This window comes from Musca autumnalis, unplaced genomic scaffold (genome assembly GCF_047663935.1).
Source record: "Musca autumnalis isolate F117 unplaced genomic scaffold, ASM4766393v1 scaffold_1, whole genome shotgun sequence".
Classification (NCBI taxonomy): domain Eukaryota; kingdom Metazoa; phylum Arthropoda; class Insecta; order Diptera; family Muscidae; genus Musca; species Musca autumnalis.
In genome coordinates, this window is record NW_027411644.1 from 278,443,349 (window position 1) to 278,462,281 (window position 18,933).

The following is an 18,933-nucleotide window of genomic DNA, read 5'->3' on the forward strand; positions in this document are numbered from 1 at the left end:
GCAAGCAGTTTGAGCTCCCACTAAACTTGAGCTTCCAATTGAACATGATCTGGCTAACTTTATCTGGCCTAAGAAGAACATCACTTACGGTAGTATTGGCATTGTAATGTGACTGGTTTGCCGAATTCCTGTCAGTGGACGAACTATTGTGACCACCATTTCCCGTGGAAGGCGGTATGCGCAACAACTGTTCAAGAGCTCTTTGCTCCACATCAGACAAAGTTTGCATACCTGGCACTCTGTTAGAATTCGGAGAAGAAGTGCTTTGGCTCGAGGATGGATTCTGACTTTGACGAGAAAAATTTGTTTCTATGCTTCTTTCAACCAACTGCGAGATTTGACTCTCTAAAGATGTTAAAAATTCAGATTGTTGGGATGCTACAGCCCTTGATACTATCTCTTCCAAATTGTTCAAACTGATATTCGACATTGCTGAGGTTAAATCCGACGTAAGATTGGCTGAATGAGAAGGGCCATTACTAGCAGACTGTTGGTTTCCGTTGGATACAGTAGAGTCGCTCGTTCTATTTGAGTCAAAACTCTTGGCTTTAGATGCTGACCTAGTGGTCATAGGTGACGTGGATTTGGCCTTAACAGCTTGCGAAGTAGAGGCCGAAGGATCTTTGGTAATTCTAGTACCACATGTTGGGCAATTAGAATTAGTTCTCACGTAGTTAGATATACATATTCTATGAAAAATATGCCTACAAATAGACTCAGCCATAGTAGATTTATCAGTTACTGCCGAACCGCAGACTCCACAACTTGGACTTTCAGCGGCTACCGAGGCCGGAATGTTCTCATCACTTCTAGCCAGTGGCATGATAAGGCAACCCTAACTTACACCAACTAAGACAAAATTTAAAAAAAATATATCTTCCAAAATAATCCGAAACTCGGCGACAAAAAAATTATATTTCCAATTAGGAACTTTACTACGTAATTCGTTATCGAAAAACGTAGAACAAAACGAAAAATTTTTGAAGATTGTAAATCGATAAATGTGTATGAATGTTTGACTCCAAGAGGCAACCAAAAGACAAAGGAGGTATCAAAATGGGCTTCAAAAAAGAATGATATATTCATAAAAGAAAAGTAGAAGAAAAGCTTGAGTAGAAAACGTTTACACTGGATGTACGCGTCATCAGTAACACATACATGTTCCAAAATATAAACCAGAATACTGAAAATTTGTCAAAAAGATTTTATCGGAAGGTCAGCTTCAGACTATAAGTCCAACAAGACTGAATTCCTTCCATCTAAAAACTTGCAGACACATTCTCAAACAAACAAATTAGGGAGATAACCATGTATATCCGGTTACGATCAATTACTCATTAGACTTTAATGATACGTAAATTCCACTGACAACACGGCAACTCGATATGAAAAATTAATAAAAAATAGATAAAGTGGAAAAGTATAGTAGGAAAATTGGAGCTGAGTGACAAAAAATACCATATATGGTAACATATTGGACTGTTGGCTAAAAATCACAGATAAAAATATATTAAGTCACTCGGGCCCCACGTTCTGGGCGCCAAAAATTTCTTATGTAGCATATAACCCTTTTGATTTTCTGTTGAATTTCAGCTAGAAATGCAACGATACTTCTGACGTAAGCATATGGCTGTAGCATGCTAGGTTCCCGTAACCTTATTGCTCGTCGGAGGGGTAGGTTCTTGCCTATGCATACCGAAGGTCTTCTACAATAGTTATCTTAAAAGTTTAAATAGCATGCGTTGGAGGAAAACAATAGGAGTAGAAACAAGAACAGATACAAAGATGAAGTATAAACTCTCTCTTGAAGCCATATAGGTATATGCTGGTGATATTGCACCTACCTTTTATGCCCACCCAACCATGTTACCCGTCATCCCCAGTGATTTCATGGTAACCCAAAATAGATTCCCCCCTTTTACTCTACCTTGGCGCCTCTGAAGCCAAACAAAAGTGTTCACTTTAGTTCATGATGGAGTTTGCCACCGATTTAATACAAATTTCAATTATATACATATCACTTAAATAAATAGAAAATTCAAGATAAAATTACTTCAGTTCTAATTCTAGTTATGAATACCAACGTTGGGCTAATATCCATAAGCATATCGATATACTATGTATTATGTATGATACAGAAAACATTTATAAGAAAATATTCAGATACGTGTGTATGATACAGAAGCTGTGTATTTCAAACTGTAACAGCTGGCTTTACCACGGAGGTCATTGACCGAGTTTTTGAAATGCATAAGTTTGACAAAATGTAGAGAATATGAAGAAAGAAAGGCAAAATAAAATCACTTGTTATAAAAGAGAACCAACTGCAAGGTATAATGATTTTTTTATTGTTGTTTTTTGCAAACTTTTGTAATCCACTTTTTGTTCTCTCAGACCTGGCTATTGTACTATGACATTCAAACTGTATCAAGGTACAATTGCCAGGTTGGTAATTCTGGGGGTAATTTGTAGGTTAATAAATTTTAAATGGCTATGTTTCCAGGAAGTGGAAAATTCGAATTTATTATAACCTAATTTTTATCAAATACCGTGGGATTATATAACAAAATTTAACCAACTTGCAAATTTGTTTAAGTTTGATACGATCGATCCAAACCTGAGAATAACGGGACTCTTACCATTCAATAAGAGAGTCAGGTTTTTAATAATATTACATTAAGAGTCAAGTGTGGAACCGATCGTGTCAGTGTGGAAATAAAAACATACAAAAAAAATGAATAATGGTGACTTACGGTTTTCACGGGCTCCCTCGTTGAAAGGCCTTTCAATCCAAGATGCCAGAAGTCGGATAAGCTGTACTTTATATGGTTTATGCTGTTGATATAAAATGTATATTTTTGCTTTCCACAAAGTTGATGTCGCAGGTTGGTTATTTAATGCTAATAAACTTAAGTGTCTCACGGAAGGCACGGATATTCAATTAGTGCTCCGACCAATTTCCGAAAATTTATGTTGCCTTATAATCACCTTCTTCTCAAGTAAAAGCAACAAGTAAATGGATATTGCACATACACACGTGATCTGTACACTGGTATAGAGAACTAACTCATACGCAATAATTTTTGTTTTTTATTCCAATTTTGAGAAGTCGAATGTGGCTTTCCGGTATTACGATCACTTGTTTCTTTCCAATAGAGGAATTTCAGCCAATCAAAATGTTGAATTATTCTTCAGTTTTGGCTCTTTTGAATCCCGAACTTTGAATCCAGAACTTTAAATATTAGCCATTAAGGTTAAAGTCGGTAGAACAAGCACGCACTTTGTGAGTTTCAATATGACTGATCAACGCCTGTTCTACAGCAGCAAATCTACAGTCTAGGCACTTGTTACATGTTATGTGTGCAATGTTGGGAATACCTAACGGCAAAATTATTATTCAATAAGAGATTAGTTTTCTGATTAATAAGAGAATGACCATAATTCCTCACCTCGCTAATAGGCAACAACAACGTATTAAAGGCAATTTGTGATTTCTTTTACAATACCGCAGACAGTGTACTTTAATTGCTGGTTTATGGAGAGTGTGATTTCATTGGCAAAGAATACACAATGTTTCAAAATAAAAGCTGGAATGATGGCGCAGTAACATTCGTAACTGACGAATTTCGCTTCCTCCAAATACCAGTATATTAACCAAAAGGGCCTCAGACGGGGCAACCTTCAAAGCAACGAAATAACACAAAATCGCTTGCAAATGTAGAGTTTAATTCACTTCTACTCACCCACCATAAAGAATTGGCCACTTCCAAATAAATAGACATGTAAAATAATCTTTGAATTTTTAATAATGTTGCGTATTACAACTTGGAGAGATACTACGATGTTTTTCAGTCAACAATTTGTTAGAAATGGCGAAGAGGCAGGCTGTGTACCTTTATTTCAAACATCGCATTTATTCCAATGAAACGAAAGCTAATTTTCTTACGAAGCAAACTCGACAAAAAAAAAAATGCAATATGTCCTCACCAGAAAGAAACAAAGATATTTTCACACAGAGTAATACTCAATTATCTAAATCCATCCCAGAAGTGTATATAGAGCATATTTTTAGGAGGAAGTCCTTTTCTGAACTGCCTTACCTACTGGAAGCCATGTGAATGTCTGAGTGTTGTTAACCAATACATTTGCAAACCGGAAGACCAACACAAGCGCCACTACAAGATACATAAAAAATTAAAAAAAAAAACAAGTAAGAAAAGCGTTAATTTCGGTCGGGCCGAACTTTTTATACCCTCCACCACAAATTTCAGCCATTTCGGTGGATTAATGTGGCCACAACCTTCAAAATACCGAAATTCGGAAGGTACCGTTCTATGATGGCGTGGACCTATACCTACAAATTCCTGGGGGAAAGTTTTATACGCCTAAAGAAGACTAAATACCAAATTTCAGCCATCTCGGTGTGATAATGAGGCTAAAACGTTGAAAATATCGAAAATCGGGAGATATTGTATTATGGGGGCTATATCAACACGTGGACCTATATAAACATTTTATGGTAGAAATGTTTCTTAGCCTCTGGAAACACAAAATACAAAGTTACAACCGATTCTTTGGTCAAATGGGTCTAATACATTCAAAATATATTAAAATGACGCCTACTTTATAAGGGGCCTTATGTGGGGGCTATACCAAAACGTGGACCTATATAACCCAACTTTGGTAGGAATGTTTTCTGGCCTCTGAAGACACAAAGTAGAATTTTCTTGATATGCAAAGTTTGGAGCAAATCGGTTGTTACCTTCCAGAGTTATCGTTCGCACCAATTTTCCGAACATTTTCGAACTTTTGTGGGGGAGGTAACGGAAGGAGTGGACCTACTGGTACCTTCCCCACAATAGTTCAACAATTTTCTGTAAAATGGTGTGAACGATAACTCTCGAAGGGAGCAATGAGTTGGTCCAAATTTTACACATCGTATTATTCAGATATAAATCGGGTTCGAATATGGACTATATCGGTCCACTCTATCGGTTTTAAGAGCTCATCTCGCATCGTTTTGATTCCTTTTTCAGTAGGTTGTTCTAGCGGCCTCATTTACAACGGTACATTTTTTTCCGAAACTCTGCCGGCACATACTAAAATGGATATTGTGCAAGATATAACTCTACAACTTTTTTATTTCTTTCAAACTTAGCTTAACGTAATTTAATATTTCAGGTCCTTTATGAAGAAGTTTGGTTACAAACAAGTAAGAAAAGTCTATAGTCGGACGGAGCCGACCATGGGATACCCTATACCACTATCCCTTGACAATCGCTCTCCACGGAACTTCTTTTCAATGATTGTGAAAATTTAATTATCAAATATCCAAAACCAATAAGTTATCTAGCATGACAAAGACATTTTTGTAGCAGGAAAGAAAAATTTAGTTCGCTCAAACTAAAATGTAACGAAACCCACTTATGTAGTACTACTACTTCCGTTGTTTAACCGCTACGTTATTGAAATTTTTACCAATTTCACACAAAAGTTGGTTTGTACGCTTCTTCTTCATCATAAACTCAAACTTTCTTTAAAAATTTGCGGGCTATTATTTTGACCTACAGAGCCGCTACAAAATTGGTTAAAATTTTGTTTTTGGTCCATTTCATCCCCTGAACATTTCAAGATCATCACCAAAAACTAATCATTTCTATTCCGGCCCGAACCCAACCTCCTTAAAAAATTCGTTACAATCGGTCCATAATTGCGGCCTTAAGCCTGTTTACAATTTTTAATGGACGGACACACATCGCTAGATCGCTTTATCTCGTCGAGATATGCATTTTGGCATACCAAATAAGGGGTCTGGGACGAATACAGTAGTTTTGATTTTGCTGCCAATCGTTTTAGTGCGAATTTGATTTTCCTACCAAAAAACTAAAATATTTGCATTTTTGTCAAATTTTTAATGCAAATTACACTTTTAACTGCTAATCATCTAAGTGCGAATTTTATTTAACTACCAATAATATTTGGAAAAATTAACGCATTTTCACAGAGATATTTGTATTTACCTGCCAAAACTAAAATTACGACATGCGACAGTTGCTAACTCATGCACAGGTTCTTTTGTACAGAAGAAAACTATTTTAGTCGTGGGAACTCTTTCTACGAACTTATAATAATATTTAATTTATTGTTGTAAAATAAATCCAGTTTAATCTCGGGTATTGTTGTTTTTAAAATTTTAAAACAACAAGTTTTATTTAAAGTGGGATGTAGTTAAAATTGATTTAATTCCGGTTTATATATGCGGATGCGAGATTTTTTAAATGTTTCTGGAGAATTCGCATTTAAACGAATTCATCGGTTATGTTATTCTTGAGCTCTGGTCGTCATAAAATTGGGGAAGAGTTCTTTGTTTCAATACAAAGAACTAAGAAAACTAATGAGTCCAAGTGGCGTTGGACGAACCTAGTATTCTTTGCCTTTCCCGAAATTAATTCAATTTTAACTACATCTCACTTTAAATAAAACTTGTTGTTTTAAAAATTTAAAAACAACAAAACCCGAGATTAGGCTGGAATTATTTTACAACAAAAAAACCCATATCAACAAAACTGCCAACGTGAATCTAATAATAATTAATAAAAATTATTAATTATTCCACAAACATCCCAGAAGGGACAAGGGAGACTTCTCTGATTTTACATCTGCAGGTTCAATGCATATTTATTGTGTAACCTGCAGGTTGTTGCAATAATACAAAGAAAAAGTTAACATCACTTTCTTCGAAACAGAAATTGAATGACAGATGTGGAAACAAATATAACGATAATAATTGTTATTTAATTCCATTTTGGTTCTTTCAGCTGATGCAAAATAAGCTTTTTGATTATATGTTTTTATTTTTTCACTATTCCTCTCTAAATAATTTTCGGATATCAAGAATTCTGAAGCGGAATATTACATGAAGAGCCAATTCTTTGGCAGGTGAACGAATCGGATAACTGCCACTTTTTGGCAGCTAAAAATATTAAAGATAAGTGCGAAATTCGCTTTGAGCCACAAAATTCGTGCAAAACTTGTTTTGGCAGCTAAGACAAAACTACTGTATTTCGTGGTGTTACATAAACTTTTGGAGAGACAATATGTAGCATGGGATAAAAATGTGGTTCTCTACATAGAACCCATTATATATTAGACAGTAGGCCCGTTATCTAGCAAAGGCTTTATTGCAATTTACATCAGAGGAAAGGTCAGTATTTTTTCCCATATGTAGGCTACTTTGCGAAATATATATTTCCTCAAGGAATTAAAATATCGACCAAAAATAAAATTTTTATATTTTTCATACAAAAGTAATGGTCCATTTCACCCGCTAAAGAATATCAGATCATCATTCAAAATTGTAGGCATCTTTTTCGACCTATACTCTTACCCGGTGCAAAATTTCGTGACTATTGATGTATAATTGCGACTTCTAGCGAGTTTATTATTACACTACAAACAAATAACGGAATATATTAGGCTGTAACTCTGTTATCTGATCATGCACACCAACATAATTGGCATCAATTGAAAGGCCAAGCGTTCCACTTTCAAGTATATCTCACTTGTCCGGAATGTCAGTTCCAGGAATTAAGATATAAGCTGTATATTAACCCTCTAAATATTATCCGATCGCCATCTCAAATTGCCAGCTTCTCCTTTGTGATATACTCTTACCTTATTTAAAACTACGCGTTGATCGGACTATTAGTGAGACCTACAGAGCCGCTAGAAAATTGGATAAATATTATGTTTTTGGTCCATTTCACCCGCCAAATATTTCACGATCATCACCAATAAGAATAGGGATCTATTCTGATTTGAACCCGACCTCCATACAAAATTTCGTGACGATCGGTCCATAATTGCGGCCTGGAGCGTGTTTACAATTTATAATGGACAGACGGACGGACGGACACACATCTCAAAATCGCTTTATCTCGTCGAGATATGAAGATTGGTATACCACATTGGGGGTCTCCGACGAATATTTCGCGGTGTTACATGAATTTTTCCCAAAGCAAACTTATAATACCCTTTTCCACATTGTGGTATAGGGTATAAAAATGTTTTGTTATATCAGTGATTTGGTATAGGTACATACAATCAATATATTTAATATACGGCATAATTATTGTGTTAGATTTTGTATTTTTTTTCAGTGGCTGAGGGTTAATCTCCGTCACTGATACTTTCTTACTTGTTTTTATTAATTTCTCGTTGGAGTTGTGCTGAATGATCGAAGAGTTGTTTGCATATTAAAAGGAAAGCCGAAGAGATTCAAACACAACCACCAAACTCATTTTCCATGACTTCAAAAATTACACACAGTGTTATGAATGTTTTAGAAAAGAAAGAATACGTTCTAATTAATGTCACCCTAGTAACATTATTCATGTTAATTACTCGATCTGTAATTACTACAACAAGTACTCCTACGCACATTTTACTACATAAATGAACTCTTAATTGTAACCAATTAAAATTGCCATATCAAGCAATCGAAGTGTATTTAGACTTCCGTTAAATTTCATAAACGGCTAACGAAATAAACACCACCTCCACCTAAGTAAATATATAGTTACAATTTAAGCAGCTTAAGTCGATCAACATTAAAGTCCTTCATCTTCACAACTTGAACATTTCTGCTACAGCTGACTGTTTTCCAAATTGGTCATTCAAAGTTATTTTCGTGGACCTTGAAAAAACTACCCGTTCCATTGCTAAGCAATTTTATTAGTAGATTTTCAAATGAAAAACAAGTGAGCAAAGGCTATAGTCGGGACGGGGCCGACCATGTGATACCCTACACCACTACCACTGTGCATAAGCTTTTCACTGGTAAACATTTCTTTTAGGGAATATAATCCGACTACCACCAAAAATAATATGCCTCTTTCTTTCTGGGACCCCCATAAGCAACCAAACTTTCGTGACCGTCCGATCAAAATTACGACCTGTAGCTTGATTGCAAAAAATAGAAGAATTGGATGCATTACCGACTATTGTGGTATCTCCCTTGTTTGACCACCTTCGCCAACCTGCTTTACACCAATGTAAAGGTAATATTTTCTTCCTCCATTGACAGGTTTTGCCGCTGGAATACCCCTACTAGAAGCCAATATATTCACAAAGAATAAAACTTTGAATTTGTCTCCAAATGAGTTTTTCTCCATTCCGACCCCTAAATATTATCCGATTATCACCAAAATCAATAGGCTTCTTCCTCCGTGGGACCCGCATCAATTCCCAAAAAATTCGTGACGATCTGATTAAAATTGCGACCTGTAGCGTGATTACAAACAAATCGGAAAATGGGATGCATTACCGACTATTGCGATATCTCTGTTGTTTGAGCAGCTACGACAACTTACTTTACATCGTTGTAAAGGTGATATTTTCTACTTTCCTTGCCAGGTTTTGCTTTTGATATACCTCTTAAAGAAACAGAGATATTGGCTTTGAAATAAAATGTTGACCTTTCTCCAAATAAGTGTTTGCCATTCCGACCCCTGAATATTATCCGACCATCACCAAAATCAATAGGCTTCTTTCTCTTTGGGACCCCCATTAACCCCCAAAATTTCGTGACGATTCGATCAAAATTGCGACCTGTAGCGTGATTACAAAAAAATCGGAAAATGGGATGCATTATCGACTATTGCCATATCTCTGCTATTTGACCATCTACGACAACCTACTTTACATCGTTGTAAAGGTTATATTTTCTACTTTCCTGGCCAGGTGTTGCTTTTGATATACCTCTTAAAAAAACAGAGATATTGGCTTTGAAATAAAATGTTGACTTTTCTCCAAATAAGTGTTTGCCCATTCCGACCCCTAAATATTATCCGACCATCACCAAAATCAATAGGCTTCTTCATCTGTGAGACCCCCATTAACCCTCAAATTTTCGTGACGATCCGATCAATATTGCGACCTGTAGCGTGATTTCCAAAAAATAGAAAAGTGGGATGCATTACCGACTATTGCGATATCTCCGTTATTTGGTTACCTACGCCGACCTAGTTTGCATCATTGTAAAGACGGTATGTTTTACTTTCATAGTCAGGCTTTGCTTTTGGAAATTTTTCAACCAAAGCTGTGATATTCGCCAATATAATTAAAATCGCAAAAATTAAAATTGGGGTTTTATTTGCTACTATTGTGATATCTTCGTTGTTTGATCACCTACGAGCACCTACTTTACATCATTAGAAAGGCCATATTTTCTGCTTTCATTGCCAGGTTTTGCTTTTGGTATACCCCATATAGAAGCTGAGATATTCGCTTTGGAAAAAAACCTTGTCTTTTTATCCACCTAAGTTTTTTGGCCTTTCCGACCCCTAAATATTATCCGACCATCACCAAAATCAATAGGCTTCTTCCCCTCCGGGACCCCCATCAACATCCAAAATTTCGTGACGATCCGATCAAAATTGCGACCTGTAGCGTGATTACAAGCTTTAGATGGACAGACGGACAGACGGACGGACGGACGGACTGACGGACGGACACACATAGCCAGATCGACTCAGCTCGTCGAGACATTCATTTTGGTATATATAAGTATGGGTCTACGACCATTATTTCGATGCGTTACAAACTTTTTGGCCAAAACCAACTTATAATACCCTCCCCACATAGTGGTGTAGGGTATAGCAATAAGAAGCAAAGTAATAAGAACGACAACAACAAAATAGAAAAACAATTAATTAATGAAATTCGTACAGTACAATTTCAGCCTTGTTGTTGCTGTTGTTGTTGTTGTTTTTTCTAACATCAGCATATTTAGACCCTTAAGCCATTACGTTAGAGTTAACCAGAACAAGAACTTAACTCATTGACAGAGAGTAAAAAAAAACAAACTTTAACACTTATTTGCCATGCCACCATCATTATCGTCAATCCGTCCTTTATTTGCTTCAACTATGGTTGTGAACAAAATCAGCTTTAAAACATTCGAAACTAGTTGGTGGAATACGTAAAGTAACTGCTCATTAGTAGGTCCTTAAAGTTTCAATACGAAAATCTACTTTTAACTTTAATTTTGTTTCTGTTTCTCTTTTGCTGGGAGAGTATGTGTGTGTGTGTGTGTGTGAGCTTTTCATTTGGGGTTTGTTTGCTGTTCTTGTTGCAACGACGAATGGCTAAAAGCTAATTAGTGAGCCTGGGGTAATGTTGGCACGAGTAGTGGCAGTAACCCTAAAATGTATCGTATGTAGTTTTTGACAGCTAAAAAGTAAAAGTGCCTAAGAACAATACACCGTCCATAAATTACGGTTAATTCCAAATTCTTGAAAGGGATGTTTTATTTCATGCCATTCATCGACCAGAAAAATGAACTTCTTTTTTACCTTAAATTTCTTGAAGCTTTTTTAATTATCTCCCTTTGCATTTTATGCCACAGGTTCATATTAGTTACAGTAGAACAACAATGGCTACTTAATGCTCTCAAGCAAGTAAGTCGATTTCAATTTCTGGGTGTGAGTGTGTTTTTTTTTTCATCTTCAGTAAAAAAGTCAACAATTCCTCTAAACTACTGCATAAACAGTACTCCAATTGCATTAGTCAACCCTAATTATTTTGCATTTAATAAACCTAATTTTCTACCTCCCTCCCCCTCTCTCTAGAAATGTGGAACCACCACCATCATCGTTGGACAGTAAATTTCGTGGTCAGCTCGAGGAAATGGTCATCAATTGGACCAGTCAGGTATATGAAATAATCAACGAAAAGTCTGAATGCAGCAATACTTGTCCGCAGCGTAACAAAAGCAATACTCAACGTTTAACGCTGGTTACACTACCCGCTCAAGAGATTAATTTCTGGTTAAATCGTCAACAAAATTTACAAAATCTTTTTAAACAATTAAATTCCCCCAGCCACAAGGCAGTGGGTTGGATACTTCAAGAACTCACCTCACCATATTATCCCTCATTTGCTAAAATGCTGAAAACAGTTGTTTGTGCTTGGCATGAGGCTCAGGATGTGGCGTTGTGGTTGCAACCGTTGTTGAGACAAACCACAGCCTTTAATGCGGTCACCTTTGTTAATGCCCAGGAACTAATAGCACCATTGGTTCATGTCATTCATTTGGTGTGGTCAAATGCTCGTCATTATCGCAGTACAGCAAGAATGACAACATTGTTACGTTGTATTTGTAATCTGATGATACGTCGTGCAAGTGAAGATTTGGAATTGGCCACACTCTTTCAGGGAGACGCCGAAGAGGGTCTACAGAAAATTAACAAAACCATGAAGATTTTGGAAATGTTTAAGTGAGTCGAAACATGCATTTTTAAAAACAGAACGTTAATTTTGTTGATATGTCTTTTACAGATCCAAACTATTGGAATACAAGAACAAATATGGTAGCAATCAAACTATATTACCAGCATTACAGCTTACCCCAACAACTTCTCAACATGTGGAAGAAATTGAAGGATCGGCTTCGAATTTGAATATCCCAGTAATCCACCAATTATGGCGTTTCTCGAATGAAGACGTCTTTGGTCACGCCTTGAATGGTTTTCTGGAACAACTTTCCGAAATACAAACGGTATTTGAGGCTGCAGTTTCATTTCAAAGTTTGGAGAAACTAGAAATTGGCGGCTGCATAGGAAAGTTGTTAACCGAACGCATCAGACAGGTAAGTAGATGGAAATGTGCTTTAAAATCAAGTTAATTATGTGTTCAAGATTATTTGACAATTATACCAGCTTCCACTAACTACATGATGTTGAACAATATGTATTTAAAAACTCCAAAATGCGTGAATTTGGTTAGTACTGTTGGCGATACCATAATGGAGGCCTATAGCTAATTCATTCTGTCACAGCAGACCAAAACCACAAAAGGCAGACAAAAAACCTCATAATGCAAACAAAATCATCAATTCATCTATTGACAGCTTGAATACCAGATACACATCCAAAATCCTGTAAATCGAACATTTTCCGGTATTTATCTTAACAATTGTGGACGTTCCGAATAAATACGTTTAATAAATTTGATTTGGATTAAAGCGTTAAAGTGGGTACCTGATGGAATCGACCAACACAGTACATTTTGGGAGTGTATCGCTGTAAACACGACCATAAGAAGTAACTTTTATAAAATGTTTTAACTTTTATGACGGAGGTAGCCAAAAATGTTGTCCGATGTAGACCCACTTGGAATTTGATGTACGTTTTGAAAATAATTTACGATTTGCAAAGTTTATTCCAAATCGGATACTCAACTCGTAAATTGTTGTGCTCATTAGACATTTTAGTTGATGAATTTTTTGAGCTTTTAGTCCATTATCTCAACAAGTAAGGACTTGCTCCAAAACGAAAAAAAAACTATTTTGCGTTATTGTAAAGGTGATCTTTTTTCTTCCATTGACGGGCTTTCCTTTAGGAATACCCCTACTGGAAACGAAGATATTCGCAAAAAAAACCTTAATTTTTTCTCCACATTAGTTATACCCTCCGCATTATTGCTAACGAGGGTTATACGGACAAACTAACTCTTGAAGGGAGTAACCGATTTAGTCCATGCTTTGCACATTATGATAATTCTACCAGACATAGATGAGGTTTAAATAAGGACTTAATCGGTCTACTCCTTCGGGTACCTCCCACACAAAAACTCAGTTTAGAGCCAGCTCAAGAATCGCTTTGATTTTTGTTGTAACAACTTGTACTCACTGCCCCTCATACGACGGCTCAAGTTTCATCAGGGGCAAGTCCATTCTTCCTGAGAAAATAGCCTGGAAAATGCAAACAAAAAAACCTATGACACCGTGTGTAATAGTTGGAACGCAAAATTACTCTCGAACGGATCTGCCGATTAGGTACAAAATTTGACATTCATAATATTTTGTCTAAACTCAGATTAAGTTCGAAGATAAGCCATATCGGTCCACTCCTTAAGGTACCTCCCTCACAAAAGTTCAAAAATGTTCGGAAAAAAATTGTGCGCACTATAACTCTTGATGGGAGTGACTGATGTAATCCATACTCTGTACATCCTAATATATCTACCAGATATAGATCAGGTTCGAATATGGATTATATTTGTCCACTCCTTCGGATACATGCCACACAAACTATCGGATAAGTTCACTTTAAGACCTGGGCCCTATTCCACGAAACAACTTATCAACTTTTCATTTTGCACTTATCAATATTTTTGACAATTCTCAAAGTTAAATGTTCCACAGAACCATTATTTATACCCTACACCACTATGTGGGGAGGGTATTATAATTTGGTTTTGGCCAAAAAGTTTGTAACGCATCGAAATAATGGTCGTAGGCCCATACTTATATATACCAAAATGATTGTCTCGACGAGCTGAGTCGATCTGGCTATGTGTGTCCGTCCGTCAGTCCGTCCGTCCGTCTGTCCGTCTGTCCATCTAAACCTTGTAATCACGCTACAGGTCGCAATTCTGATCGGATCGTCACGAAATTTTGGATATTGATGGGGGTCCCGGAGGGGAAGAAGCCTATTGATATTGGTGATGGTCGGATAATATTTAGGGGTCGGAAAGGGCAAAAAACTTAGGTGGATAAAAAGACAACGTTTTTTTCCAAAGCGAATATCTCAGCTTCTATATGGGGTATACCAAAAGTAAAACCTGACAATGAAAGTACAAAATATAACCTTTCTAATGATGTAAAGTAGGTGCTCATAGGTGATCAAAAAACGAAGATATCACAATACTAGCAAATAAGACCCCAATTTTCATTTTTGCGATTTTAATTATATTGTATGGAGAAAGTGGCCAAAAATATTTAGAGTGTAAAAATCAAGCCAATGCCCCCGTTACAGCTTTGTACTGCTGCGAAGAGTGTTTAAAGAAACCAAGAGCGTAGCATTCTCCCCCCTTTCCCCTCTGGAGGGGGTATACGGTAAGAATTGTTTTATGCTGACATGAACAAAGGTCGCGATTATCTTATGACGCAAAAATAAGCTTGGGGAAACAAAACCGTCTCCAAAACAACATAAAATCCAACCAATTTAGCGGATTAAAAAAATTAACATTTTTGTCTGAAAATTGGTAAAATTTTTAAAATAGATCTTATAGGGTTCTTCCTGGAAGGCACGTGCCGCCAACGTAAGACCAATTTGGAAGAAGATTTCTTTATCTTGCCACTGGTGCCGATTATGTTAATATACGTGGTCAGATAACAGAGTTATACGCTAATATATCCATAGAAACCCTATTCTAGGACAGCTTTAGTGAGCGACCCACCATTTATAGTCTGGCACTTGATGGCAGCTGATTTTAATACTGAATAATCTTAAACCCATGACCTACTTTGGAAAATTATTCCCGATGTGGGCACTGGTGGGCATCATGACTAAAACCTTAGGTCAAATTTAAGTATATGATCTAATAGGCATTACAAAATACACTCTGAAAATATGCAGCTAACTAGAATTCCACAACACGCTAAAACACTATTTTTTAATGAAAATTAACTATTACGTCCTCCTTCAAAATCCACTATAATATTTTGCTATACGTATTAGTTTCGCGATATTTTGAATATGTTTACTTGCACTTAAAATTTAGGTTGTATTCACAACAAAAAATATTACTCAAATGTTCTGACTTTTGAAGCTTCCTTAAGAAGTTCGCGTTCGAATGAAACAGAGGTGCCAGATGTTGTACCAAAATTTTGACATTCATTTTTTTATTTTTGGCCAATGGGTGGATCCACTGTGCTTTGGTTGGAAACTTTCAAAAAGCAAAGCCTGACTATGAAAGTAGAATATCCCGTCTTTACAATGATGTAAACTAGGTCGGCGTAGGTAACCAAATAACGGAGATATCGCAATAGTCGGTAATACATCCCATTTATCAATTTTTTTGGAAATCACGCTACAGGTCCCAATTTTGATCGAATCGTCACGAAATTTTGAGGGTTAATGGGGGTCTCACAGAGGAAGAAGCCTATTGATTTTGGTGATGGTCGGATAATATTTAGGGGTCGGAATGGGCAAAAAACTTATTTGGAGAAAAGTCAACATTTTATTTCAAAGCCAATATATCTGTTTCTTTAAGAGGTATATCAAAAGCAAAACCTGGCAAGGAAAGTAGAAAATATCACCTTTACAACGATGTAAAGTAGGTTGTCGTGGGTGGTCAAATAGCAGAGATATGGCAATAGTCGATAATCCATCCCATTTTCAGATTTTTTGTAATCACGCTACAGGTCGCAATTTTGATCGGATCGTCACGAAATTTTGGGGGTTAATGGGGGTCCCACCGAGGAAGAAGCCTACTGATTTTAATGATGGTTGGATAATATTCAGGGGTCGGAATGGGCAAAAACTTATTTGGAGATTGGTCAACGTTTTATTTTAAAGCCAATATCTCTGTTTCTTTAAGAGGTGTATCAAAAGCAGAACCTGGAAAGGAAAGTAGAAAATATCACCTTTACAATGATGTAAAGTAGGTTGTCGTAGCTGCTCAAACAACAGAGATATCGCAATAGTCGGTAATGCATCCCATTTTCAGATTTTTTTGTAATCATGCTACAGGTCGCAATTTTGATCGGATCGTCATGAAGTTTTTGAATTTTATGCGGGTCCCACAGAGGAAGAAGCCTATTTATTTTGGTGATGGTGGGATAATATTCAGGAGTCGGAATAAGCGAAAAGCTTATGTGGGGAAAAGTCAACGTTTTTTTCTTATTCGAATATTTCCGCTTCTAGTATTCCAAAAGGAAAGCCCGCCAATGGAAGAAGAAAAGATGTCCTTTATATTGACGCAAAGTAGGCAAACAACCAAGATATCGCAAAATATATTATAAAATATAATATATCCAATTTTTCCATTTTTTTTAATCACGCTACAGGTTGGAATTTTGATCGGATAGTCACGAATTTTTGGGGGTTGATGGCTGCCCCACAGAGGAAGATGCCTATTGATTTTGGTGATAGTCGGATAATATTTAGGGATCGGAGTGGGAAAAAACTCATCTTTAGACAAATTCAAAATGTTATTCTTTGTGAATATATCGATTTCTAGTAGGGTTATTTCAACGGCAAAGCCTGTCAATGGAAGAAGAATATATTACCTGTACATTGGTCGATAATGCATCCAATTCTTCCATTCTACAGGTCGAAATTTTGATCGGATGGTCACAAAATTTTGGTTGCTTATGGGGGTCCCAGAGAGAAAGAGGCATATTTTTTTGATTAAAAACCAAAATATGTTTGGTGGTAGTCGGATTATGTTCCCTAAATTAAATGTTTACCAGTGAAAAGCTTATGCACAGGGGTAGTGGTGTAGGGTTTCACTTTCACCTTTGCTCACTTGTTTTTGATAAGTGATAAGTTGCTAATTATAAAGTGAGTTTGCTTACTTTAAAAAAAAAATGTAGCTCTTTTTTTGATTTCTGTTCCACAAACGTTATTTCTGCTAAGTGAAAAGTTGTAACGGCAAAGCGTATTTTGCTAAGATTTTGCAAAAAAATTTGCTCTTTCGTTCCACAGAAAACTCTGCATTTTGATTTTGCAGATCAAATTTGGATAAGTTTGCCTTAAATTTGCGAGGTAAACGTTCTCTTTGCCAATGTACATTGTTAAAGCGAGATTTTGTTCGGAAATAGTGAAAACACGGTTATGACAAGAAATTGTAAAGATTTTTCCGAACTTCTACCCTCTGAATCAACCATCCTACTTCGAACTCTCACTATCCGAAATTCCACCCTACGAACAACCCCATTCCGATCTTCCACCCTGCGAACAACCTCACAAATCGATGTTTCTCGATTTTACATTTAGACTAAACTCTATTTGAGAGACTATTTTTATTTATTATTATACCCTCCACCATAATATGGAGGGTATATTGGGTTTGTCATTTCATTTATAACTCATCGAAATAATCATTTGCGACCCTATAAGGTATATACATATATTTTTGATCTGCGTAAAATTCTAAGTTGATTTAACCACATCCGTCCGTCAGTATGTTGTAATCACGCTATCTTCATAACGAGTTGAGATAGGGGGATGAAATGCTGTTCACACGTGTCTTAAATCAAGTTGGAAGTTGAGCTTTGTTATAGCCCCCATATAGCAGTGCCGTCGATTTCAGCTATTTTAAGGTTTTTGGCTACATTTTCAGAACGAATTGGTTATAATATGCTTCCAAAACTTACCGACATAGGCCCATCTTTTATTATAGCCCCCATATACCGCCCAATTTCAGCTACTTTGGGGTTATTAGTTACATTTCCAGGCGAAATTAGGTATAATTCAGTCAATCACCAAGAAACGTCTCCACAATAAATTATGGATATAGGTCTACGTTTTTTTATAGCCCCCATATAGCAGTACCGTCCGATTTCAGCTATTTTAACGTTTTTATATACATTTCTAGAACGAATTAGTTATAATTTGGCAAATAACTTCTCCACTTTATGGAGAAAGAAAACTAATTACTCTATGCCGAACATAACGCTTTTTACTTGTTTTATTTCGCTTAATTTTATTGTATTTTATTTTTTTATTTGTATTTCCCTTCATTTTATTTTAGATTATTTTATTTCACTTAATTTTATTTTGTTTTATTTTACTTTATTTTATTTATTTTTTAACTTTATTTTATTTCAATTTACTTTATTTCACTTAATTTTCATTTTATATTGTTTTATTTTTATTTATTTATTTTTTATTTTATTTCATTTTATTTTTTATTTTATTTTACTTCATTTGATTTATTTTGATCTTATTTTAATTTATTTCATTTAATTATTATTTAATCTTTATTAAAATTATTTTATTTTATTTTTATTTCATATTAATTTATTTTGTTTTATATTATTTCATTTTATTTTATTTTATTCTATTTTATTTTATTTTATTTTATTTTATTTTATTTTATTTTATTTTATTTTATTTTATTTTATTTTATTTTATTTTATTT

At 35.7% G+C, this 18,933-nt stretch overlaps 1 protein-coding gene across 1 annotated transcript in view; it reads left to right on the forward strand.

Moving 5' to 3' along the window:
- Positions 1 to 18,933, forward strand: part of LOC141389570 (dynein beta chain, ciliary-like) — a 230,674-nt gene that overhangs the window by 47,162 nt on the left and 164,579 nt on the right. Inside the window, exons 4-5 of the mRNA XM_073961276.1 lie at positions 11,631 to 12,278; positions 12,340 to 12,649. Of these exons, the coding sequence (XP_073817377.1) occupies positions 11,631 to 12,278; positions 12,340 to 12,649 (958 nt within the window). The remainder of the gene's footprint in view (positions 1 to 11,630; positions 12,279 to 12,339; positions 12,650 to 18,933) is intronic.